The following is a 26444-nucleotide window of genomic DNA, read 5'->3' on the forward strand; positions in this document are numbered from 1 at the left end:
GTGAGGTCTCTCTGGTCTGAAAGGTCTCTCTGGTCTGTGAGGTCTCTCTGATCTGAGAGGTCTCTCTGGTCTGTGAGGTCTCTCTGGTCTGAAAGGTCTCTCTGGTCTGTGAGGTCTCTCTGGTCTGAAAGGTCTCTCTGGTCTGTGAGGTCTCTCTGGTCTGAGAGGTCTCTCTGGTCTGTGAGGTCTCTCTGGTCTGTGAGGTCTCTCTGGTCTGAAAGGTCTCTCTGGTCTGTGAGGTCTCTCTGGTCTGTGAGGTCTCTCTGGTCTGTGAGGTCTCTCTGGTCTGAAAGGTCTCTCTGGTCTGAAAGGTCTCTCTGGTCTGTGAGGTCTCTCTGATCTGTGAGGTCTCTCTGATCTGAAAGGTCTCTCTGGTCTGTGAGGTCTCTCTGGTCTGAAAGGTCTCTCTGGTCTGTGAGGTCTCTCTGGTCTGAAAGGTCTCTCTGGTCTGAAAGGTCTCTCTGGTCTGAAAGGTCTCTCTGGTCTGTGAGGTCTCTCTGGTCTGAAAGGTCTCTCTGGTCTGTGAGGTCTCTCTGGTCTGTGAGGTCTCTCTGGTCTGTGAGGTCTCTCTGGTCTGAGAGGTCTCTCTGGTCTGTGAGGTCTCTCTGGTCTGAAAGGTCTCTCTGGTCTGTGAGGTCTCTCTGGTCTGAAAGGTCTCTCTGGTCTGTGAGGTCTCTCTGGTCTGTGAGGTCTCTCTGGTCTGTGAGGTCTCTCTGGTCTGAAAGGTCTCTCTGGTCTGTGAGGTCTCTCTGATCTGTGAGGTCTCTCTGGTCTGTGAGGTCTCTCTGGTCTGTGAGGTCTCTCTGGTCTGTGAGGTCTCTCTGGTCTGAAAGGTCTCTCTGGTCTGAAAGGTCTCTCTGGTCTGAGAGGTCTCTCTGGTCTGTGAGGTCTCTCTGGTCTGAAAGGTCTCTCTGGTTTGTGAGGTCTCTCTGGTCTGAAAGGTCTCTCTGGTCTGAAAGGTCTCTCTGGTCTGTGAGGTCTCTCTGGTCTGAAAGGTCTCTCTGGTCTGAAAGGTCTCTCTGGTCTGAAAGGTCTCTCTGGTCTGAAAGGTCTCTCTGGTCTGTGAGGTCTCTCTGGTCTGTGAGGTCTCTCTGGTCTGAGAGGTCTCTCTGGTCTGAGAGGTCTCTCTGGTCTGAAAGGTCTCTCTGGTCTGTGAGGTCTCTCTGGTCTGAAAGGTCTCTCTGGTCTGTGAGGTCTCTCTGGTCTGTGAGGTCTCTCTGGTCTGAAAGGTCTATCTGGTCTGTGAGGTCTCTCTGGTCTGAAAGGTCTCTCTGGTTTGTGAGGTCTCTCTGGTCTGAAAGGTCTCTCTGGTCTGAAAGGTCTCTCTGGTCTGTGAGGTCTCTCTGGTCTGTGAGGTCTCTCTGGTCTGAAAGGTCTCTCTGGTCTGAAAGGTCTCTCTGGTCTGAAAGGTCTCTCTGGTCTGTGAGGTCTCTCTGGTCTGTGAGGTCTCTCTGGTCTGAGAGGTCTCTCTGGTCTGTGAGGTCTCTCTGGTCTGAAAGGTCTCTCTGGTCTGTGAGGTCTCTCTGGTCTGAAAGGTCTCTCTGGTCTGTGAGGTCTCTCTGGTCTGTGAGGTCTCTCTGGTCTGAAAGGTCTATCTGGTCTGTGAGGTCTCTCTGGTCTGAAAGGTCTCTCTGGTCTGTGAGGTCTCTCTGGTCTGTGAGGTCTCTCTGGTCTGAAAGGTCTCTCTGGTCTGTGAGGTCTCTCTGGTCTGTGAGGTCTCTCTGGTCTGTGAGGTCTCTCTGGTCTGTGAGGTCTCTCTGGTCTGTGAGGTCTCTCTGGTCTGAAAGGTCTCTCTGGTCTGAAAGGTCTCTCTGGTCTGTGAGGTCTCTCTGGTCTGTGAGGTCTCTCTGGTCTGAAAGGTCTCTCTGGTCTGTGAGGTCTCTCTGGTCTGTGAGGTCTCTCTGGTCGGTGAGGTCTCTCTGGTCTGTGAGGTCTCTCTGGTCTGTGAGGTCTCTCTGGTCTGAAAGGTCTCTCTGGTCTGAAAGGTCTCTCTGGTCTGAAAGGTCTCTCTGGTCTGAAAGGTCTCTCTGGTCTGTGAGGTCTCTCTGGTCTGTGAGGTCTCTCTGGTCTGTGAGGTCTCTCTGGTCTGAAAGGTCTCTCTGGTCTGTGAGGTCTCTCTGGTCTGAAAGGTCTCTCTGGTCTGAAAGGTCTCTCTGGTCTGTGAGGTCTCTCTGGTCTGTGAGGTCTCTCTGGTCTGTGAGGTCTCTCTGGTCTGTGAGGTCTCTCTGGTCTGAAAGGTCTCTCTGGTCTGAAAGGTCTCTCTGGTCTGTGAGGTCTCTCTGGTCTGTGAGGTCTCTCTGGTCTGAAAGGTCTCTCTGGTCTGTGAGGTCTCTCTGGTCTGTGAGGTCTCTCTGGTCTGAAAGGTCTCTCTGGTCTGTGAGGTCTCTCTGGTCTGTGAGGTCTCTCTGGTCTGAAAGGTCTCTCTGGTCTGAAAGGTCTCTCTGGTCTGAAAGGTCTCTCTGGTCTGAAAGGTCTCTCTGGTCTGAAAGGTCTCTCTGGTCTGTGAGGTCTCTCTGGTCTGTGAGGTCTCTCTGGTCTGTGAGGTCTCTCTGGTCTGTGAGGTCTCTCTGGTCTGAAAGGTCTCTCTGGTCTGAAAGGTCTCTCTGGTCTGTGAGGTCTCTCTGGTCTGTGAGGTCTCTCTGGTCTGAAAGGTCTCTCTGGTCTGTGAGGTCTCTCTGGTCTGAAAGGTCTCTCTGGTCTGAAAGGTCTCTCTGGTCTGAAAGGTCTCTCTGGTCTGTGAGGTCTCTCTGGTCTGTGAGGTCTCTCTGGTCTGGAAGGTCTCTCTGGTCTGTGAGGTCTCTCTGGTCTGTGAGGTCTCTCTGGTCTGTGAGGTCTCTCTGGTCTGGAAGGTCTCTCTGGTCTGTGAGGTCTCTCTGGTCTGTGAGGTCTCTCTGGTCTGTGAGGTCTCTCTGGTCTGAAAGGTCTCTCTGGTCTGAAAGGTCTCTCTGGTCTGAAAGGTCTCTCTGGTCTGTGAGGTCTCTCTGGTCTGTGAGGTCTCTCTGGTCTGAAAGGTCTCTCTGGTCTGTGAGGTCTCTCTGGTCTGAAAGGTCTCTCTGGTCTGTGAGGTCTCTCTGGTCTGAAAGGTCTCTCTGGTCTGTGAGGTCTCTCTGGTCTGTGAGGTCTCTCTGGTCTGTGAGGTCTCTCTGGTCTGTGAGGTCTCTCTGGTCTGTGAGGTCTCTCTGGTCTGAAAGGTCTCTCTGGTCTGAAAGGTCTCTCTGGTCTGTGAGGTCTCTCTGGTCTGAAAGGTCTCTCTGGTCTGAAAGGTCTCTCTGGTCTGTGAGGTCTCTCTGGTCTGAAAGGTCTTTCTGGTCTGAAAGGTCTCTCTGGTCTGTGAGGTCTCTCTGGTCTGAAAGGTCTCTCTGGTCTGAAAGGTCTCTCTGGTCTGTGAGGTCTCTCTGGTCTGTGAGGTCTCTCTGGTCTGAAAGGTCTCTCTGGTCTGAGAGGTCTCTCTGGTCTGTGAGGTCTCTCTGGTCTGTGAGGTCTCTCTGGTCTGTGAGGTCTCTCTGGTCTGTGAGGTCTCTCTGGTCTGTGAGGTCTCTCTGGTCTGAAAGGTCTCTCTGGTCTGAAAGGTCTCTCTGGTCTGTGAGGTCTCTCTGGTCTGTGAGGTCTCTCTGGTCTGTGAGGTCTCTCTGGTCTGAAAGGTCTCTCTGGTCTGTGAGGTCTCTCTGGTCTGAAAGGTCTCTCTGGTCTGTGAGGTCTCTCTGGTCTGTGAGGTCTCTCTGGTCTGTGAGGTCTCTCTGGTCTGAAAGGTCTCTCTGGTCTGAAAGGTCTCTCTGGTCTGTGAGGTCTCTCTGGTCTGTGAGGTCTCTCTGGTCTGAAAGGTCTCTCTGGTCTGAAAGGTCTCTCTGGTCTGTGAGGTCTCTCTGGTCTGTGAGGTCTCTCTGGTCTGTGAGGTCTCTCTGGTCTGTGAGGTCTCTCTGGTCTGAAAGGTCTCTCTGGTCTGAAAGGTCTCTCTGGTCTGTGTGGTCTCTCTGGTCTGTGAGGTCTCTCTGGTCTGAAAGGTCTCTCTGGTCTGAAAGGTCTCTCTGGTCTGTGAGGTCTCTCTGGTCTGTGAGGTCTCTCTGGTCTGTGAGGTCTCTCTGGTCTGAAAGGTCTCTCTGGTCTGTGAGGTCTCTCTGGTCTGTGAGGTCTCTCTGGTCTGAAAGGTCTCTCTGGTCTGTGAGGTCTCTCTGGTCTGTGAGGTCTCTCTGGTCTGTGAGGTCTCTCTGGTCTGTGAGGTCTCTCTGGTCTGAAAGGTCTCTCTGGTCTGTGAGGTCTCTCTGGTCTGTGAGGTCTCTCTGGTCTGAAAGGTCTCTCTGGTCTGTGAGGTCTCTCTGGTCTGTGAGGTCTCTCTGGTCTGTGAGGTCTCTCTGGTCTGAAAGGTCTCTCTGGTCTGAAAGGTCTCTCTGGTCTGTGAGGTCTCTCTGGTCTGAAAGGTCTCTCTGGTCTGTGAGGTCTCTCTGGTCTGAAAGGTCTCTCTGGTCTGTGAGGTCTCTCTGGTCTGTGAGGTCTCTCTGTTCTGAAAGGTCTCTCTGGTCTGTGAGGTCTCTCTGGTCTGAAAGGTCTCTCTGGTCTGTGAGGTCTCTCTGGTCTGTGAGGTCTCTCTGGTCTGAAAGGTCTCTCTGGTCTGAAAGGTCTCTCTGGTCTCAAAGGTCTCTCTGGTCTGTGAGGTCTCTCTGGTCTGAAAGGTCTCTCTGGTCTGTGAGGTCTCTCTGGTCTGAAAGGTCTCTCTGGTCTGTGAGGTCTCTCTGGTCTGAAAGGTCTCTCTGGTCTGAGAGGTCTCTCTGGTCTGTGAGGTCTCTCTGGTCTGTGAGGTCTCTCTGGTCTGAAAGGTCTCTCTGGTCTGTGAGGTCTCTCTGGTCTGAAAGGTCTCTCTGGTCTGTGAGGTCTCTCTGGTCTGTGAGGTCTCTCTGGTCTGAAAGGTCTCTCTGGTCTGAAAGGTCTCTCTGGTCTGAAAGGTCTCTCTGGTCTGTGAGGTCTCTCTGGTCTGTGAGGTCTCTCTGGTCTGTGAGGTCTCTCTGGTCTGAGAGGTCTCTCTGGTCTGTGAGGTCTCTCTGGTCTGTGAGGTCTCTCTGGTCTGTGAGGTCTCTCTGGTCTGAAAGGTCTCTCTGGTCTGTGAGGTCTCTCTGGTCTGAAAGGTCTCTCTGGTCTGAAAGGTCTCTCTGGTCTGTGAGGTCTCTCTGGTCTGAAAGGTCTCTCTGGTCTGTGAGGTCTCTCTGGTCTGAAAGGTCTCTCTGGTCTGTGAGGTCTCTCTGGTCTGAAAGGTCTCTCTGGTCTGTGAGGTCTCTCTGGTCTGTGAGGTCTCTCTGGTCTGTGAGGTCTCTCTGGTCTGTGAGGTCTCTCTGGTCTGAAAGGTCTCTCTGGTCTGTGAGGTCTCTCTGGTCTGAAAGGTCTCTCTGGTCTGTGAGGTCTCTCTGGTCTGAAAGGTCTCTCTGGTCTGTGAGGTCTCTCTTAGAGGTTTTCTGGTATGGAAAAGTTTGTTTGACATAATCGGGACAGAAGGATTTCCTGTTATGATGTCCAAGTACTTTTCTTCTATTGGTCAGACATCTGAAGGGGTGTGGCTATCGCAGAAAGGTGCAGGTCATCATCTTATGGCAAAAATGTTCTCATTGCTGATTCATTGCTGTTCCAATGCAGAGGTTATCCCCTTGTTCAGGTCAGACCTTTTAATGACTGATTAGATGAACCAATCACTCCTGGGTTTTTTATGAGCGGTCTGGTGCCATAAAGTGCTGAAGTGCGGTGAGTTTATCCAGTATTTCCACAGCAACGCTGTTGAATCAGCTGTACATGCTGTTTATTGGCTGTTATTAGGCCATAAATGCAGCTCAGAAGGCGTTTATAGTAGGCCTGTTTTCCGATAGACGGAGGTCCCGTCTGACTTCGAAGTCAGACGGGACCTCGTCAGGGGTCGTCGGGGGCTGTAAAAGCAGTGTGGCCAGGCCCGACAAGTTCGCTGATGTGACGACAGGAAGGACAAGAGATCTCACGAAATTTGTTATTGCAAATTCAGATGTGCTGTGGGTTTTCACCTTAGTACTTTTCTTCTTTATTTCTTCCTATTGTTTTCTTTTGACCTCCATTCGACACCAGCACCTCCTTGTAGCCTCTGCTGCTTTGTTGTTCTGACAGCTGAAAATAAAAGCTTTCTAATTTTATCTTATATGTGGTGAGGTTCTAAAAGGCACCTATGAATGCTCTGTATTCTTCTTCTTCTGCTTTTTCTTCTTCTTCTAATTTTTTTATTGGTTAGGGTGGCTGGGGGAGGGGCGTGTGATGGGGGGGGAGGTTTACTGAGGTGTTGTGAGGTAGGTTACAGCGTGATGAAGAAGAAGTTGTTCCAGACCCAAAGCAGGACACAAGAAACGTCTTCTTTCCTCTTGTTCTGGTTTTAAACAACACTAAATCTTCTTATTTGTAAATATGGAGATGTTCCTCCTTTCTTCAGATTTCTCAGTCCCACAGAAAGTTATGTTTTTTTTAACCAATCATACCAACCTGTCCCGTCCTCTCCTGTTAAGTACCGACACATCCGATCCTGTTGCTACCTGTTCTGTACCAACCTGTTCTGTCCCGACATGTCCTGTCCTATCCCAGTTTAACCAGTCCGTCCCGTACTGACTGGTACCAACCTGTTCTGTCCTATCCCAGTTTAACCAGTCTGTCCCGTACTGACTGGTCCCAACCTGTTCTGTCCCGACATGTCCTGTCCTATCCCAGTTTAACCAGTCCGTCCCGTACTGACTGGTACCAGCCTGTCCTGTACCAACCTGTTCTGTCCCGACGTGTCCTGTCCTATCCCAGTTTAACCAGTCCGTCCCGTACTGACTGGTCCCAACCTGTTCTGTCCCGACATGTCCTGTCTTATCCCAGTTTAACCAGTCTGTCCCGTACTGACTGGTACCAACCTGTTCTGTCCCGACATGTCCTGTCCTATCCCAGTTTAACCAGTCCGTCCCGTACTGACTGGTACCAACCTGTTCTGTCCCGACGTGTCCTGTCCTATCCCAGTTTAACCAGTCCGTCCCGTACTGACTGGTACCAACCTGTTCTGTCCCGATGTGTCCTGTCCTATCCCAGTTTAACCAGTCCGTCCCGTACTGACTGGTACCAACCTGTTCTGTACCAACCTGTTCTGTCCCGACATGTCCTGTCCTATCCCAGTTTAACCAGTCTGTCCCGTACTGACTGGTCCCAACCTGTTCTGTCCCGATGTGTCCTGTCCTATCCCAGTTTAACCAGTCTGTCCCGTACTGACTGGTACCAACCTGTTCTGTCCCGACATGTCCTGTCCTATCCCAGTTTAACCAGTCTGTCCCGTACTGACTGGTACCAACCTGTTCTGTCCCGACATGTCCTGTCCTATCCCAGTTTAACCAGTCTGTCCCATACTGACTGGTACCAACCTGTCCTGTACCAACCTGTTCTGTCCCGACGTGTCCTGTCCTATCCCAGTTTAACCAGTCTGTCCCGTACTGACTGGTACCAACCTGTTCTGTCCTATCCCAGTTTAACCAGTCTGTCCCGTACTGACTGGTCCCAACCTGTTCTGTCCCGACATGTCCTGTCTTATCCCAGTTTAACCAGTCTGTCCCGTACTGACTGGTACCAACCTGTTCTGTCCCGACATGTCCTGTCCTATCCCAGTTTAACCAGTCTGTCCCGTACTGACTGGTCCCAACCTGTTCTGTCCCGACTTGTCCTGTCTTATCCCAGTTTAACCAGTCTGTCCCGTACTGACTGGTACCAACCTGTTCTGTCCCGACATGTCCTTTCCGATCCCAGTTTAACCAGTCTGTCCCATACTGACTGGTACCAACCTGTTCTGTCCCGATGTGTCCTGTCCTATCCCAGTTTAACCAGTCTGTCCCGTACTGACTGGTACCAACCTGTTCTGTCCCGACATGTCCTGTCCTATCCCAGTTTAACCAGTCTGTCCCGTACTGACTGGTACCAACCTGTTCTGTCCCGATGTGTCCTGTCCTATCCCAGTTTAACCAGTCTGTCCCGTACTGACTGGTACCAACCTGTCCTGTACCAACCTGTCCTGTCCGATCCCAGTTTAACCAGTCTGCCCCGTACTGACTGGTACCAACCTGTTCTGTCCCGATGTGTCCTGTCCTATCCCAGTTTAACCAGTCCGTCCCGTACTGACTGGTACCAACCTGTCCTGTACCAACCTGTCCTGTCCGATCCCAGTTTAACCAGTCTGTCCCGTACTGACTGGTACCAACCTGTTCTGTCCCGATGTGTCCTGTCCTATCCCAGTTTAACCAGTCTGTCCCGTACTGACTGGTACCAACCTGTCCTGTACCAACCTGTCCTGTCCTATCCCAGTTTAACCAGTCTGTCCCGTACTGACTGGTACCAACCTGTTCTGTCCCGATGTGTCCTGTCCTATCCCAGTTTAACCAGTCCGTCCCGTACTGACTGGTACCAACCTGTCCTGTACCAACCTGTCCTGTCCGATCCCAGTTTAACCAGTCTGCCCCGTACTGACTGGTACCAACCTGTTCTGTCCCGACATGTCCTGTCCTATCCCAGTTTAACCAGTCTGTCCCGTACTGACTGGTACCAACCTGTTCTGTCCCGACAAGTCCTGTCCCGACGTGTCCTGTCCTATCCCAGTTTAACCAGTCTGTCCCGTACTGACTGGTACCAACCTGTTCTGTACCAACCTTTCCTGTACCAACCTGTCCTGTCCTATCCCAGTTTAACCAGTCTGTCCCGTACTGACTGGTACCAACCTGTTCTGTCCCGACGTGTCCTGTCCTATCCCAGTTTAACCAGTCTGTCCCATACTGACTGGTACCAACCTGTCCTGTACCAACCTGTTCTGTCCCGACGTGTCCTGTCCTATCCCAGTTTAACCAGTCTGTCCCGTACTGACTGGTACCAACCTGTTCTGTCCCGACATGTCCTGTCCTATCCCAGTTTAACCAGTCTGTCCCGTACTGACTGGTACCAACCTGTTCTGTCCCGACATGTCCTGTCCTATCCCAGTTTAACCAGTCTGTCCCATACTGACTGGTACCAACCTGTCCTGTACCAACCTGTTCTGTCCCGACGTGTCCTGTCCTATCCCAGTTTAACCAGTCCGTCCCGTACTGACTGGTACCAACCTGTTCTGTCCTATCCCAGTTTAACCAGTCTGTCCCGTACTGACTGGTACCAACCTGTTCTGTCCCGACATGTCCTGTCCTATCCCAGTTTAACCAGTCTGTCCCATACTGACTGGTACCAACCTTTCCTGTACCAACCTGTTCTGTCCCGACATGTCCTGTCCTATCCCAGTTTAACCAGTCTGTCCCGTACTGACTGGTACCAACCTGTTCTGTCCCGACATGTCCTGTCCTATCCCAGTTTAACCAGTCTGTCCCATACTGACTGGTACCAACCTGTCCTGTACCAACCTGTCCTGTACCAACCTGTCCTGTCCTATCCCAGTTTAACCAGTCTGTCCCGTACTGACTGGTACCAACCTGTTCTGTCCCGACGTGTCCTGTCCTATCCCAGTTTAACCAGTCTGTCCCGTACTGACTGGTACCAACCTGTTCTGTCCCGACGTGTCCTGTACCAACCTGTCCTGTACCAACCTGTCCTGTACCAACCTGTCCTGTCCTATCCCAGTTTAACCAGTCTGTCCTGTACTGACTGGTACCAACCTGTTCTGTCCCGACATGTCCTGTCCTATCCCAGTTTAACCAGTCCGTCCCGTACTGACTGGTACCAACCTGTCCTGTCCCGACATGTCCTGTCCTATCCCAGTTTAACCAGTCCGTCCCGTACTGACTGGTACCAACCTGTTCTGTCCCGACATGTCCTGTCCTATCCCAGTTTAACCAGTCTGTCCCATACTGACTGGTACCAACCTGTCCTGTACCAACCTGTCCTGTACCAACCTGTCCTGTCCTATCCCAGTTTAACCAGTCTGTCCCGTACTGACTGGTACCAACCTGTTCTGTCCCGACGTGTCCTGTCCTATCCCAGTTTAACCAGTCTGTCCCGTACTGACTGGTACCAACCTGTTCTGTCCCGACGTGTCCTGTACCAACCTGTCCTGTACCAACCTGTCCTGTACCAACCTGTCCTGTCCTATCCCAGTTTAACCAGTCTGTCCTGTACTGACTGGTACCAATCTGTTCTGTCCCGACATGTCCTGTCCTATCCCAGTTTAACCAGTCCGTCCCGTACTGACTGGTACCAACCTGTCCTATCCCGACATGTCCTGTCCTATCCCAGTTTAACCAGTCCGTCCCGTACTGACTGGTACCAACCTGTTCTGTCCCGACATGTCCTGTCCTATCCCAGTTTAACCAGTCTGTCCCGTACTGACTGGTACCAACCTGTTCTGTCCCGACAAGTCCTGTCCCGATGTGTCCTGTCCTATCCCAGTTTAACCAGTCTGTCCCATACTGACTGGTACCAACCTGTCCTGTACCAACCTGTTCTGTCCCGACGTGTCCTGTCCTATCCCAGTTTAACCAGTCTGTCCCGTACTGACTGGTACCAACCTGTTCTGTCCCGACATGTCCTGTCCTATCCCAGTTTAACCAGTCTGTCCCGTACTGACTGGTACCAACCTGTTCTGTCCCGACATGTCCTGTCCTATCCCAGTTTAACCAGTCTGTCCCATACTGACTGGTACCAACCTGTCCTGTACCAACCTGTTCTGTCCCGACGTGTCCTGTCCTATCCCAGTTTAACCAGTCCGTCCCGTACTGACTGGTACCAACCTGTTCTGTCCTATCCCAGTTTAACCAGTCTGTCCCGTACTGACTGGTACCAACCTGTTCTGTCCCGACATGTCCTGTCCTATCCCAGTTTAACCAGTCTGTCCCGTACTGACTGGTACCAACCTGTTCTGTCCCGACATGTCCTGTCCTATCCCAGTTTAACCAGTCTGTCCCATACTGACTGGTACCAACCTGTCCTGTACCAACCTGTCCTGTCCTATCCCAGTTTAACCAGTCTGTCCCGTACTGACTGGTACCAACCTGTTCTGTCCCGACGTGTCCTGTCCTATCCCAGTTTAACCAGTCTGTCCCGTACTGACTGGTACCAACCTGTTCTGTCCTATCCCAGTTTAACCAGTCTGTCCCGTACTGACTGGTCCCAACCTGTTCTGTCCCGACATGTCCTGTCCTATCCCAGTTTAACCAGTCTGTCCCGTACTGACTGGTACCAGCCTGTCCTGTACCAACCTGTTCTGTCCCGACATGTCCTGTCCTATCCCAGTTTAACCAGTCTGTCCCGTACTGACTGGTCCCAACCTGTTCTGTCCCGACTTGTCCTGTCTTATCCCAGTTTAACCAGTCTGTCCCGTACTGACTGGTACCAACCTGTTCTGTCCCGACATGTCCTTTCCGATCCCAGTTTAACCAGTCTGTCCCATACTGACTGGTACCAACCTGTTCTGTCCCGATGTGTCCTGTCCTATCCCAGTTTAACCAGTCTGTCCCATACTGACTGGTACCAACCTGTCCTGTACCAACCTGTCCTGTCCGATCCCAGTTTAACCAGTCTGTCCCGTACTGACTGGTACCAACCTGTTCTGTCCCGACATGTCCTGTCCTATCCCAGTTTAACCAGTCTGTCCCGTACTGACTGGTACCAACCTGTTCTGTCCCGATGTGTCCTGTCCTATCCCAGTTTAACCAGTCTGTCCCGTACTGACTGGTACCAACCTGTCCTGTACCAACCTGTCCTGTCCGATCCCAGTTTAACCAGTCTGCCCCGTACTGACTGGTACCAACCTGTTCTGTCCCGATGTGTCCTGTCCTATCCCAGTTTAACCAGTCCGTCCCGTACTGACTGGTACCAACCTGTCCTGTACCAACCTGTCCTGTCCGATCCCAGTTTAACCAGTCTGTCCCGTACTGACTGGTACCAACCTGTTCTGTCCCGATGTGTCCTGTCCTATCCCAGTTTAACCAGTCTGTCCCGTACTGACTGGTACCAACCTGTCCTGTACCAACCTGTCCTGTCCTATCCCAGTTTAACCAGTCTGTCCCGTACTGACTGGTACCAACCTGTTCTGTCCCGATGTGTCCTGTCCTATCCCAGTTTAACCAGTCCGTCCCGTACTGACTGGTACCAACCTGTCCTGTACCAACCTGTCCTGTCCGATCCCAGTTTAACCAGTCTGCCCCGTACTGACTGGTACCAACCTGTTCTGTCCCGACATGTCCTGTCCTATCCCAGTTTAACCAGTCTGTCCCGTACTGACTGGTACCAACCTGTTCTGTCCCGACAAGTCCTGTCCCGACGTGTCCTGTCCTATCCCAGTTTAACCAGTCTGTCCCGTACTGACTGGTACCAACCTGTTCTGTACCAACCTTTCCTGTACCAACCTGTCCTGTCCTATCCCAGTTTAACCAGTCTGTCCCGTACTGACTGGTACCAACCTGTTCTGTCCCGACGTGTCCTGTCCTATCCCAGTTTAACCAGTCTGTCCCATACTGACTGGTACCAAGCTGTCCTGTACCAACCTGTCCTGTACCAACCTGTCCTGTCCTATCCCAGTTTAACCAGTCTGTCCCGTACTGACTGGTACCAACCTGTTCTGTCCCGACATGTCCTGTCCTATCCCAGTTTAACCAGTCTGTCCCGTACTGACTGGTACCAACCTGTTCTGTCCCGACATGTCCTGTCCTATCCCAGTTTAACCAGTCTGTCCCATACTGACTGGTACCAACCTGTCCTGTACCAACCTGTTCTGTCCCGACGTGTCCTGTCCTATCCCAGTTTAACCAGTCCGTCCCGTACTGACTGGTACCAACCTGTTCTGTCCTATCCCAGTTTAACCAGTCTGTCCCGTACTGACTGGTACCAACCTGTTCTGTCCCGACATGTCCTGTCCTATCCCAGTTTAACCAGTCTGTCCCATACTGACTGGTACCAACCTTTCCTGTACCAACCTGTTCTGTCCCGACATGTCCTGTCCTATCCCAGTTTAACCAGTCTGTCCCGTACTGACTGGTACCAACCTGTTCTGTCCCGACATGTCCTGTCCTATCCCAGTTTAACCAGTCTGTCCCATACTGACTGGTACCAACCTGTCCTGTACCAACCTGTCCTGTACCAACCTGTCCTGTCCTATCCCAGTTTAACCAGTCTGTCCCGTACTGACTGGTACCAACCTGTTCTGTCCCGACGTGTCCTGTCCTATCCCAGTTTAACCAGTCTGTCCCGTACTGACTGGTACCAACCTGTTCTGTCCCGACGTGTCCTGTACCAACCTGTCCTGTACAAACCTGTCCTGTACCAACCTGTCCTGTCCTATCCCAGTTTAACCAGTCTGTCCTGTACTGACTGGTACCAACCTGTTCTGTCCCGACATGTCCTGTCCTATCCCAGTTTAACCAGTCCGTCCCGTACTGACTGGTACCAACCTGTCCTGTCCCGACATGTCCTGTCCTATCCCAGTTTAACCAGTCCGTCCCGTACTGACTGGTACCAACCTGTTCTGTCCCGACAAGTCCTGTCCCGATGTGTCCTGTCCTATCCCAGTTTAACCAGTCTGTCCCGTACTGACTGGTACCAACCTGTTCTGTACCAACCTGTCCTGTACCAACCTGTCCTGTCCTATCCCAGTTTAACCAGTCTGTCCCGTACTGACTGGTACCAACCTGTTCTGTCCCGACGTGTCCTGTCCTATCCCAGTTTAACCAGTCTGTCCCATACTGACTGGTACCAACCTGTCCTGTACCAACCTGTTCTGTCCCGACGTGTCCTGTCCTATCCCAGTTTAACCAGTCTGTCCCGTACTGACTGGTACCAACCTGTTCTGTCCCGACATGTCCTGTCCTATCCCAGTTTAACCAGTCTGTCCCGTACTGACTGGTACCAACCTGTTCTGTCCCGACATGTCCTGTCCTATCCCAGTTTAACCAGTCTGTCCCATACTGACTGGTACCAACCTGTCCTGTACCAACCTGTTCTGTCCCGACGTGTCCTGTCCTATCCCAGTTTAACCAGTCCGTCCCGTACTGACTGGTACCAACCTGTTCTGTCCTATCCCAGTTTAACCAGTCTGTCCCGTACTGACTGGTACCAACCTGTTCTGTCCCGACATGTCCTGTCCTATCCCAGTTTAACCAGTCTGTCCCGTACTGACTGGTACCAACCTGTTCTGTCCCGACATGTCCTGTCTTATCCCAGTTTAACCAGTCTGTCCCATACTGACTGGTACCAACCTGTCCTGTACCAACCTGTCCTGTACCAACCTGTCCTGTCCTATCCCAGTTTAACCAGTCTGTCCCGTACTGACTGGTACCAACCTGTTCTGTCCCGACGTGTCCTGTCCTATCCCAGTTTAACCAGTCTGTCCCATACTGACTGGTACCAACCTGTTCTGTCCTATCCCAGTTTAACCAGTCTGTCCCGTACTGACTGGTCCCAACCTGTTCTGTCCCGACATGTCCTGTCCTATCCCAGTTTAACCAGTCTGTCCCGTACTGACTGGTACCAGCCTGTCCTGTACCAACCTGTTCTGTCCCGACATGTCCTGTCCTATCCCAGTTTAACCAGTCTGTCCCGTACTGACTGGTCCCAACCTGTTCTGTCCCGACTTGTCCTGTCTTATCCCAGTTTAACCAGTCTGTCCCGTACTGACTGGTACCAACCTGTTCTGTCCCGACATGTCCTTTCCGATCCCAGTTTAACCAGTCTGTCCCATACTGACTGGTACCAACCTGTTCTGTCCCGATGTGTCCTGTCCTATCCCAGTTTAACCAGTCTGTCCCATACTGACTGGTACCAACCTGTCCTGTACCAACCTGTCCTGTCCGATCCCAGTTTAACCAGTCTGTCCCGTACTGACTGGTACCAACCTGTTCTGTCCCGACATGTCCTGTCCTATCCCAGTTTAACCAGTCTGTCCCGTACTGACTGGTACCAACCTGTTCTGTCCCGATGTGTCCTGTCCTATCCCAGTTTAACCAGTCTGTCCCGTACTGACTGGTACCAACCTGTTCTGTCCCGATGTGTCCTGTCCTATCCCAGTTTAACCAGTCTGTCCCGTACTGACTGGTACCAACCTGTCCTGTACCAACCTGTCCTGTCCTATCCCAGTTTAACCAGTCTGTCCCGTACTGACTGGTACCAACCTGTTCTGTCCCGATGTGTCCTGTCCTATCCCAGTTTAACCAGTCCGTCCCGTACTGACTGGTACCAACCTGTCCTGTACCAACCTGTCCTGTCCGATCCCAGTTTAACCAGTCTGCCCCGTACTGACTGGTACCAACCTGTTCTGTCCCGACATGTCCTGTCCTATCCCAGTTTAACCAGTCTGTCCCGTACTGACTGGTACCAACCTGTTCTGTCCCGACAAGTCCTGTCCCGACGTGTCCTGTCCTATCCCAGTTTAACCAGTCTGTCCCGTACTGACTGGTACCAACCTGTTCTGTACCAACCTTTCCTGTACCAACCTGTCCTGTCCTATCCCAGTTTAACCAGTCTGTCCCGTACTGACTGGTACCAACCTGTTCTGTCCCGACGTGTCCTGTCCTATCCCAGTTTAACCAGTCTGTCCCATACTGACTGGTACCAAGCTGTCCTGTACCAACCTGTCCTGTACCAACCTGTCCTGTCCTATCCCAGTTTAACCAGTCTGTCCCGTACTGACTGGTACCAACCTGTTCTGTCCCGACATGTCCTGTCCTATCCCAGTTTAACCAGTCTGTCCCGTACTGACTGGTACCAACCTGTTCTGTCCTATCCCAGTTTAACCAGTCTGTCCCGTACTGACTGGTACCAACCTGTTCTGTCCCGACATGTCCTGTCCTATCCCAGTTTAACCAGTCTGTCCCATAGTGACTGATACCAACCTTTCCTGTACCAACCTGTTCTGTCCCGACATGTCCTGTCCTATCCCAGTTTAACCAGTCTGTCCCGTACTGACTGGTACCAACCTGTTCTGTCCCGACATGTCCTGTCCTATCCCAGTTTAACCAGTCTGTCCCATACTGACTGGTACCAACCTGTCCTGTACCAACCTGTCCTGTACCAACCTGTCCTGTCCTATCCCAGTTTAACCAGTCTGTCCCGTACTGACTGGTACCAACCTGTTCTGTCCCGACGTGTCCTGTCCTATCCCAGTTTAACCAGTCTGTCCCGTACTGACTGGTACCAACCTGTTCTGTCCCGACGTGTCCTGTACCAACCTGTCCTGTACCAACCTGTCCTGTACCAACCTGTCCTGTACCAACCTGTCCTGTCCTATCCCAGTTTAACCAGTCTGTCCTGTACTGACTGGTACCAACCTGTTCTGTCCCGACATGTCCTGTCCTATCCCAGTTTAACCAGTCCGTCCCGTACTGACTGGTACCAACCTGTCCTGTCCCGACATGTCCTGTCCTATCCCAGTTTAACCAGTCCGTCCCGTACTGACTGGTACCAACCTGTTCTGTCCCGACATGTCCTGTCCTATCCCAGTTTAACCAGTCCGTCCCGTACTGACTGGTACCAACCTGTTGCTGCCCATTGGTAAAACGTGGCTAATAAGACATCCAGGCTCACTTTAGAGTCAGCGGACTAATTAACCAGAGGTTAAAAGGGAGGAACTTTCTTGACCTTACTGCATCTTTCCATCCTGAATGGGTTATCTTCTCACCGTCTCCACTCATGAACTGGGAGAAGAAGGATTCCCAGGACTGTACGGAAGGTAGGACTGGATTGTTGTTGGAGAAGTGATAGAATGAGACCAGAGTGTCCTTTGGGTTCCTGAAGATCACTAGCATCTGTGGACAAACAAAGACCCACATTTAACTTTATGACGCTAGATTTTACAGAAGTATGACAAACCAACTAATTTTCTCTCATCTCTTCACACACTAAAGCCTGTTCCATCGTCCACGAGAAGCCAGAACTTTTTTCTTCTTCTCGAGGCTCCGAGAAGAAAATGACGTCATTTTGTTCTCGTGGACGTGTTTGAAGACAGTTCTTGACACATCGGGCTGCAGAACTTTTTTCTTGCGGGGCTGCGAGAAGTATCGTGTGATTGGTCGGACATGTGAGGTGGGCGTGGTTAACACAGATAAAGCAGGAAACGGAGTTGCTGCTTCCGTGTGTTTACTGTTGCAGGTAAAACGGATTGTTTTGATAAAACAGCTGATAGAGGTGGTGAGAAAGTACCAACATTTTTACATGTGGCATTAAAACACTCGGACCCAGCCGCGTGCACGACCCCCCCGCCACGGACCAAGCTGCTCGTTAAATATGAAACTAGAAACTCGGACAGCGGAAACCTCCACCAAGCACAATGTTAAAGAATCCTTTTAAAACATTCCTGGATCCAAACGGTGATCCGGATCACCACCAGAATTTAATCAGTTCTTCATTTTTACATTTCCAACAACTCTTGAAATATTTATAAAATCCCTCCGTAACCTTTTCAGTTATCTTGAGCAAAAAGACGCCGGGGAAACAACCTCCTCGGCGGAGGTAACAACCGGGTTCATGGCACATCAAGCAGACATCGCCCCCCCCGCAGTGACCCCTCCCCGCTGCAGACCTGCTTCTCCTGGAGGATGGATGGACCTGCCGAACAAGACGGTTTTTCTTGTTCTTGCAGCACCGAGAACAAGAACTGAGTTCTTGTTCTCGTGGAGGATGGAACAGGCTTAAGGCTCAGACCAGAGTCTGTCAGATGTGTCTGGACTTGTAACTTTGGTTTCCTGAACTGGTATCACCTTAGCATGACCTGTCCTCATGGCCTAACTGACCTACAGAAACATGCCACTGATACACAGTCTTTTTTCCAACAGGACAGGAATGTAGTGCGTTAAGTAAGGACTGAGGATATTATTCATTAAATAATGGACTGTGAGGGGAAATTAAAGGGTTCAAACAGAAAAGGATTTAATATGTAAAAGAGGTCTGATCCGCCTCTTCTGCCACATTCCTGCGAATGACTGCGCCTTGATGTTGACCTGTCTTTTATGGGGAAGAACACACCATGTGTGAGTATTGATTTGATTCAAATTAAGAGTTCAGCTGAAGAAGATAAACTCAGAGTTACTGGGTCTACCAGTGAGTTATGACCAAGCCCACTTTCTGAAACAGGCCCTGAATCAAACTGTTGACCATGATTTTTGCCAGCTGGAATGGTTTCAGCTACTCTGTCCAGAAATCTCATCTGAGCTTTCATTCTTCGCTGTACTTTTCTGTAGAATATAGGCATCGATCTTGTTACCGCTCACATGAGAGTACTCTACCATTTGAGCTCATTTCCATAAAAAGTTCCCTTTATAAAAAAACAAAAAAAGCCCGAAAAACAAAGAAAATCAAAATGGTCCTTCAATGCAAACCCAATCAAAGACCTAGCCCTACCAGTACCTGCATCGACTCAGCCTTCTTGGGGAAGAAAACAGCTTTTCCTGCAGAACCACTGACTCAGGAAGTATTAATCAGTTGTGGCAAATAAGATTTAACTCATAATCATCCTGCCAGGTGCATGTATGGTCTCAAAGCTGTTCTCATCTGATTCCCATTTCAAGTGATGAAATGAATCCATCATGAACTCGCGTTTCCACGGTAACATCTGCCTCTCAGTGAAACTGCTGCTGTGTGACACATCATGGAGAAGGGTTGTCAAAGGCATTTTAAAGGTTCTCGGGCTGCATCTCAGGATAAACACCTTTTCTTCTGAACTTTTCCTTGACCTTCTTTGAAAACACAGTTTTGAAGGAATTGAAAATTGGAAGAGGAAGTGTGAAAAGATGAGCGTGATGCCAATCTACCACACTTACTCTAAGCTGCAACATAGCTCCACAGCACTGGAACTACAAGGCTTCTGGCTCGTACCAGTTCATTAGCCTGGCAAGCCAGACTGGAATACAGAGCGACTCAGTCTAGAGTCCTTCCCCTTCATGGATATTCGCATCAGTCTTATACGAAACCACACACGCATCTGCAGAGAATAAACATGTAGCTGGATCTTCACGTATCGCTCAACTCGGTAGGATGGACTGTCCTGCATTACTGTCTTCTCTTCACGCCATCCACAACATCCTTCCAGATGTTTGCCATCATCTGCAAGCGCTAATCAATGCCTGGTTGAAAGACTCAAACTTAACTTTGTTTTCTTTTCGTAGAAGGAGGATGGGATGTTGTCAGGGTGAAGGTGAGTCCCCAGAAACCTCGGAGAGGGAGCCTCGTCCATGACCTGAGGACAGACAGGCAAGAGGGCTTCAGCTCCAACACATGATGGTTATATTTGCTTTTGTTCAGGGTGAACTAGAGGAGACAAGATCGTCAGCTGACATGTAAGATGTCTCAGTCAGTGGAACTGACTTTGATCTGGATCAGGGATTGTTCAGGATTTACTTGTCAGACATTCGTCATGTGGAATTGTTCCCAAAACGTCTGATTATCGTCTGACTGAGAACACAATCATCAAAGTCTTCTTTCTGGTTTAACTTTGGTTTTCAGACCTGATCCGATTTTCACCTGAATGTGTCCAGTATGAGAGACAAAAGACGTGGCCTAATGTTCTCTTCCTTATCCTGAACCAGGACACCCCGGGTTTTCACCTGGACTAGAGTTTTCTTCCTTATCCCCGAACCAGGACACCCTGGGTTTTCACCTGGACTAGAGTTCTCTTCCTTATCCTGAACCAGGACACCCTGGGTTTTCACCTGGACTAGAGTTCTCTTCCTTATCCCGAACCAGGACACCCTGGGTTTTCACCTGGACTAGAGTTCTCTTCCTTATCCCGAACCAGGACACCCCGGGTTTTCACCTGGACTAGAGTTCTCTTCCTTATCCCCGAACCAGGACACCCCGGGTTTTCATTGGACTAGAGTTCTCTTCCTTATCCCGAACCAGGACACCCTGGGTTTTCACCTGGACTAGAGTTCTCTTCCTTATCCCGAACCAGGACACCCCGGGTTTTCACCTGGACTAGAGTTCTCTTCCTTATCCCGAACCAGGACACCCCGGGTTTTCACCTGGACTAGAGTTCTCTTCCTTATCCTGAACCAGGACACCCCGGGTTTTCATTGGACTAGAGTTCTCTTCCTTATCCCCGAACCAGGACACCCCGGGTTTTCATTGGACTAGAGTTCTCTTCCTTATCCCCGAACCAGGACACCCCGGGTTTTCATTGGACTAGAGTTCTCTTCCTTATCCTGAACCAGGACACCCCCGGTTTTCATCTGGACTAGAGTTCTCTTCCTTATCCCAAACCAGGACACCCTGGGTTTTCACTGGACTAGAGTTCTCTTCCTTATCCCGAACCAGGACACCCCGGGTTTTCACCTGGACTAGAGTTCTCTTCCTTATCCCAAACCAGGACACCCTGGGTTTTCACTGGACTAGAGTTCTCTTCCTTATCCTGAACCAGGACACCTTGGGTTTTCACCTGGACTAGAGTTCTCTTCCTTATCCCGAACCAGGACACCTTGGGTTTTCACCTGGACTAGAGTTCTCTTCCTTATCCCAAACCAGGACACCCTGGGTTTTCACTGGACTAGAGTTCTCTTCCTTATCCCGAACCAGGACACCTTGGGTTTTCACCTGGACTAGAGTTCTCTTCCTTATCCCGAACCAGGACACCCTGGGTTTTCACTGGACTAGAGTTCTCTTCCTTATCCCCGAACCAGGACACCCCGGGTTTTCACCTGGACTAAAGTTGTCTTCCTTATCCTGAACCAGGACACCCCGGGTTTTCACCTGGACTAGAGTTCTCTTCCTTATCCCCGAACCAGGACACCCCGGGTTTTCACCTGGACTAGAGTTCTCTTCCTTATCCCGAACCAGGACACCCCGGGTTTTCACCTGGACTAGAGTTCTCTTCCTGATCCTGAACCAGGACACCCCCAGTTTTCACCTGGAATAGAGTTCTCTTCCTTATCCCCGAACCAGGACACCCCGGGTTTTCATTGGACTAGAGTTCTCTTCCTTATCCCCGAACCAGGACACCCCGGGTTTTCACCTGGACTAGAGTTCTCTTCCTTATCCCGAACCAGGACACCCCGGGTTTTCACTGGACTAGAGTTCTCTTCCTTATCCCGAACCAGGACACCCTGGGCTGTCACCTGGACTAGAGTTCTCTTCCTGATCCTGAACCAGGACACCCCCAGTTTTCACCTGGAATAGAGTTCTCTTCCTTATCCCCGAACCAGGACACCCCGGGTTTTCACTGGACTAGAGTTCTCTTCCTTATCCCGAACCAGGATACCCTGGGCTGTCACCTGGACTAGAGTTCTCTTCCTTATCCCGAACCAGGACACCCTGGGTTTTCACCTGGACTAGAGTTCTCTTCCTTATCCCGAACCAGGGCACCCTGGGTTTTCACCTGGACTAGAGTTCTCTTCCTTATCCCGAACCAGGACACCCCGGGTTTTCACTGGACTAGAGTTCTCTTCCTTATCCCGAACCAGGACACCCCGGGTTTTCACCTGGACTAGAGTTCTCTTCCTTATCCCGAACCAGGACACCCTGGGTTTTCACCTGGACTAGAGTTCTCTTCCTTATCCTGAACCAGGACAACCTGGGTTTTCACCTGGACTAGAGTTCTCTTCCTTATCCCGAACCAGGACACCCTGGGTTTTCACCTGGACTAGAGTTCTCTTCCTTATCCCGAACCAGGACACCCCGGGTTTTCACTGGACTAGAGTTCTCTTCCTTATCCCGAACCAGGACACCCTGGGTTTTCACCTGGACTAGAGTTCTCTTCCTTATCTTGAACCAGGACACCCCGGGTTTTCACCTGGACTAGAGTTCTCTTCCTTATCCCGAACCAGGACACCCCGGGTTTTCACCTGGACTAGAGTTCTCTTCCTTATCCCGAACCAGGACACCCCGGGTTTTCACCTGGACTAGAGTTCTCTTCCTTATCCCGAACCAGGACACCCTGGGTTTTCACCTGGACTAGAGTTCTCTTCCTTATCTTGAACCAGGACACCCCGGGTTTTCACCTGGACCAGAGTAAGAATGTAAGAATGCAGGTTCATGTTGCTCCAAATGACCTGGACCATCCCTGGAAGTGAACTGGGGTTGGTTTGAAGCAGACCGAACAGAACTGGTTCTGACCTTGAACACAAACACAGTCCCTGTGGTACCTTTAAGACATCTGGTCCAAAAAACTCAATCAGCGGTGGCATCCTGGACTCGGTGGTCTCCCCAGTGGCCACTGCGATGATCTTCCTCAACACCCCCACCATCCAGTTGAAACCTGTGCACAGACACACATTTTTAAGCACATGGAAGTTTATGTGAGAACATGTTTCAGGTACAAACTCCTTTGGAAAATGCTTCATTTTTGTAAGCTGGGCAAAGTAGAGTAAACAGGCAGCTTGGATGGAACCTGGTTCTGGATCCTGCATTCTGGATCCTGCATCATTTGACTACAGAACTTCCATCAATATGTTTTATTTTCTCCTGATATCATGACTTGATAGAGTCATATAGCTACGATCCGCATTCATTCCCAGATGGAATCTGATGGCAGCATTTTACAGTTGGACTGTTGGATAAAGATATTTTATGTGGAAACCGACATGGAATCACCACGTGATGTAATATTCCTGTCCTGTCTCAGGAGAACCGGATCTCTCTGGTGAAAGAGTTTGTTTAAAACAGTTCAGGGCAGCGTTCAATCATTTCTGTTGGAAAATTATGTTGTTTCAGCTTCTGTTTGGTTTTGGTCTGCTTCACTCGTCTTTTAGGGCCTTTTCATGGTACAGATGAGGCAGGAAGCCAGATCCCAGAACTGCTCTCCGGAAATGCGTTTTTTAGTTTCTTGATCTAATGAAAGTTTTCCTTCCTGGTTCTGGTTCTTATAGAAGTTTTCCCTCCTGGTTCTGGTTCTCATGGAAGTTTTCCTTCCTGGTTCTGGTTCTTATAGAAGTTTTCCCTCCTGGTTCTGGTTCTCATGGAAGTTTTCCTTCCTGGTTCTGGTTCTTATAGAAATTTTCCCTCCTGGTTCTGGTTCTCATGGAAGTTTTCCTTCCTGGTTCTGGTTCTTATAGAAGTTTTCCCTCCTGGTTCTGGTTCTCATGGAAGTTTTCCTTCCTGGTTCTGGTTCTTATGGAAGTTTTCTTTCTTGGTTGTGGTTCTAGTTGAGGTTTTCCTTCCTGGCTTTGGTGCTAATGGAACTTTTTCTTCCTGGTTCTGGTTGAGGTTTTCCTTTCTGGTTCTGGTTCTGATTGAAGTTGTTCTTCCGGGTTCTGGTTCTGAATGGACTGGAAGCTGAAGGGCAGCAGGTTTTTGTCCTTGAGTGAATAAAAGTTGTGTAACTGTTGCAGAGCTGTGACAGGAAAACAGCAGCGTTGTGATAATGTACAGTGGAAGAATGAGATGTAGGCATGGTTCAGGGCAGTAAATGCAGTGCTGGAGAGGGGCGTCAAGACGAAGGGTGGACTAGTCCAACTTTTTCTCATTCATCACAGAAATGTCTGAAATCCCTTATCTGTGTTATCGTTTACCATCTACCACATCCTGTCCAAACAGGGGCATTCAGTTGTTTCTAAGGAGGCCCCTGATTCGTTGGAGTCCCACCCCCTCAGATAAATATTAAACCCAGAGTGGGCCGCTGTCTCTGCAGACCCCTACTCTAACATTCCTTCTATGAAGTGAAAACTCATCAATCTTTCAGACGGAGAGATGCCCGGAAAAAAAACCTTCCGGAAAGTAAACATTTCTTTGAAAACAAAACATGTCACATTCCTCGAACGCACCATGGCAACAGCAGGAATGTCACACTTGGATTTCTGTAAATCTGGCCTGGGAGCGTCCTGGCATGTTCCTGCTGGATAGCGTTGTCATGGTGATCTGAAACACCAATAAATCTTCACTTTCACTCGGCGCAGGAGTGCAGAGATTTCCTTTAACATGAAGTTAGCAAAGGGGTCCTTCAGCTTCCGAAACATGTTGCTGCTTCCAGCAGATTCTCACCATGTGGTCCAGTCAGAGTCCAGACCTCATCCTGAGTGCAGGAACCAGATCGGCTAGTGGGGGGCCAGGTCTCACGTCATGACAGATGTTGGATGTTTGTGAGGAAAGCTAAACTGTCAGTCAAAAAAGTTTCATCATGATGTGGTGGAACGGGAGATTCTTATCATGATGAGGTGGAACGGGAGATTCTTATCATGATGAGGTGGAACGGGAGATTCTCATCATGATGAGGTGGAACGGGAGATTCTCATGGTGATGAGGTGGAACGGGAGATTCTCATGGTGATGTGGTGGAACGGGAGATTCTCATCATGATGAGGTGGAACGGAAGATTCTCATCATGATGTGGTGGAACGGGAGATACTCATCATGATGAGGTGGAACGGGAGATTCTCATTTTGTGATAATCTCATGGTGATGAGGTGGAATGGGAGATTCTCATCATGATGAGGTGGAACGGGAGATTCTCATGGTGATGAGGTGGAACGGGAGATTTTCATCATGATGTGGTGGAACGGGAGATTCTCATGGTGATGAGGTGGAACGGGAGATTCTCATCATGATGAGGTGGAACGGGAGATTCTCATCATGATGTGGTGGAACGGGAGATTCTCATGGTGATGAGGTGGAACGGGAGATTCTCATCATGATGAGGTGGAACGGGAGATTCTCATCGTGATGAGGTGGAACAGGAGATTCTCATCGTGATGAGGTGGAACGGGAGATTCTCATGGTGATGTGGTGGAACAGGAGATTCTCATGGTGATGAGGTGGAACGGGAGATTCTCATGGTGATGAGGTGGAACGGGAGATTTTCATCATGATGTGGTGGAACGGGAGATTCTCATGGTGATGAGGTGGAATCGGAGATTCTCATGGTGATGAGGTGGAACGGGAGATTCTCATCATGATGAGGTGGAACGGGAGATTCTCATGGTGATGAGGTGTAACGGGAGATTCTCATCATGATGTGGTGGAACGGGAGATTCTCATCGTGATGAGGTGGAACAGGAGATTCTCATGGTGATGAGGTGAAACGGGAAATTCTCATTTTAATGAGGTGCAACGGGAGATTCTCATCATGATGAGGTGGAACAGGAGATTCTCATCATGATGAGGTGGAACGGGAGATTCTTATCATGATGAGGTGGAACGGAAGATTCTCATCATGATGTGGTGGAACAGGAGATTCTCATCATGATGTGGTGGAACGGGAGATTCTCATGGTGATGAGGTGGAACGGGAGATTCTCATGGTGATGAGGTGGAACGGGAAATTCTCATCATGATGAGGTGGAACGGGAGATTCTCATGGTGATGAGGTGGAACGGGAGATTCTCATCATGATGTGGTGGAACGGGAGATTCTCATCATGATGAGGTGGAACAGGAGATTCTCATGGTGATGAGGTGGAACGGGAGATTCTCATCATGATGTGGTGGAACGGGAGATTCTCATCATGATGAGGTGGAACGGGAGATGCTCATCATGATGAGGTGGAACGGGAGATTCTCATGGTGATGAGGTGGAACGGGAGATTCTCATCATGATGTGGTGGAACAGGAGATTCTCATCATGATGAGGTGGAACGGGATATTCTTATCATGATGTGGTGGAACAGGAGATTCTCATTATGATGTGGTGGAACGGGAGATTCTCATGGTGATGAGGTGGAACGGGAGATTCTCATTTTGTGAGAATCTCTTTGTGATGAGGTGGAACGGGAGATTCTCATGGTGATGAGGTGGAACGGGAGATTCTCATTATAATGTGGTGGAACGTAAGATTCTCATCATGATGTGGTGGAACGGGAGATTCTCATCATGATGTGGTGGAACGGGAGATTCTCATGGTGTTCTGGTGGAACGGGAGATTCTCATGGTGATGTGGTGGAACGGGAGATTCTCATCATGATGTGGTGGAACGGAAGATTCTCATCATGACGAGGTGGAACGGAAGATTCTCATCATGATGTGGTGGAACGGGAGATTCTCATCATGATGTGGTGGAACGGGAGATTCTCATCATGATGAGGTGGAACGGGAGATTCTCATTTTGTGATAATCTCATGGTAATGAGGTGGAATGGGAGATTCTCATTTTGTGAGAATCTCATGGTGATGAAGTGGAACAGGAAATTCTCATCATGATGAGGTGGAACGGGAGATTCTCATGGTGATGAGGTGGAGTGGGAGATTCTCATGGTGATGAGGTGAAACGGGAGATTCACATTTTGATGAGGTGGAATGGGAGATTCTCATCATGATGAGGTGAAACGGGAGATTCTCATCATGATGTGGTGGAACGGGATATTCTTATCATGATGTGGTGGAACAGGAGATTCTCATTATGATGTGTTGGAACGGGAGATTCTCATGGTGATGAGGTGGAACGGGAGATTCTCATTTTGTGAGAATCTCTTTGTGATGAGGTGGAACGGGAGATTCTCATGGTGATGAGGTGGAACGGGAGATTCTCATTATAATGTGGTGGAACGTAAGATTCTCATCATGATGTGGTGGAACGGGAGATTCTCATGGTGTTCTGGTGGAACGGGAGATTCT

At 50.2% G+C, this 26444-nt stretch overlaps 1 protein-coding gene across 1 annotated transcript in view; it reads right to left on the reverse strand.

Annotated features, from left to right (window-relative positions):
• The window catches only part of sult6b1 (sulfotransferase family, cytosolic, 6b, member 1), a gene marked incomplete at its 5' end in the record, with an annotated part of 59688 nt that overhangs the window by 15841 nt on the left and 17403 nt on the right, over positions 1-26444 (reverse strand). Inside the window, 3 exons of the mRNA XM_079249142.1 lie at positions 16598-16717; positions 19051-19150; positions 22050-22162. Of these exons, the coding sequence (XP_079105268.1) occupies positions 16598-16717; positions 19051-19150; positions 22050-22162 (333 nt within the window). The remainder of the gene's footprint in view (positions 1-16597; positions 16718-19050; positions 19151-22049; positions 22163-26444) is intronic.

This window comes from Telmatherina bonti, assembly GCF_933228915.1.
Source record: "Telmatherina bonti genome assembly, chromosome: 11".
Taxonomy (NCBI): domain Eukaryota; kingdom Metazoa; phylum Chordata; class Actinopteri; order Atheriniformes; family Telmatherinidae; genus Telmatherina; species Telmatherina bonti.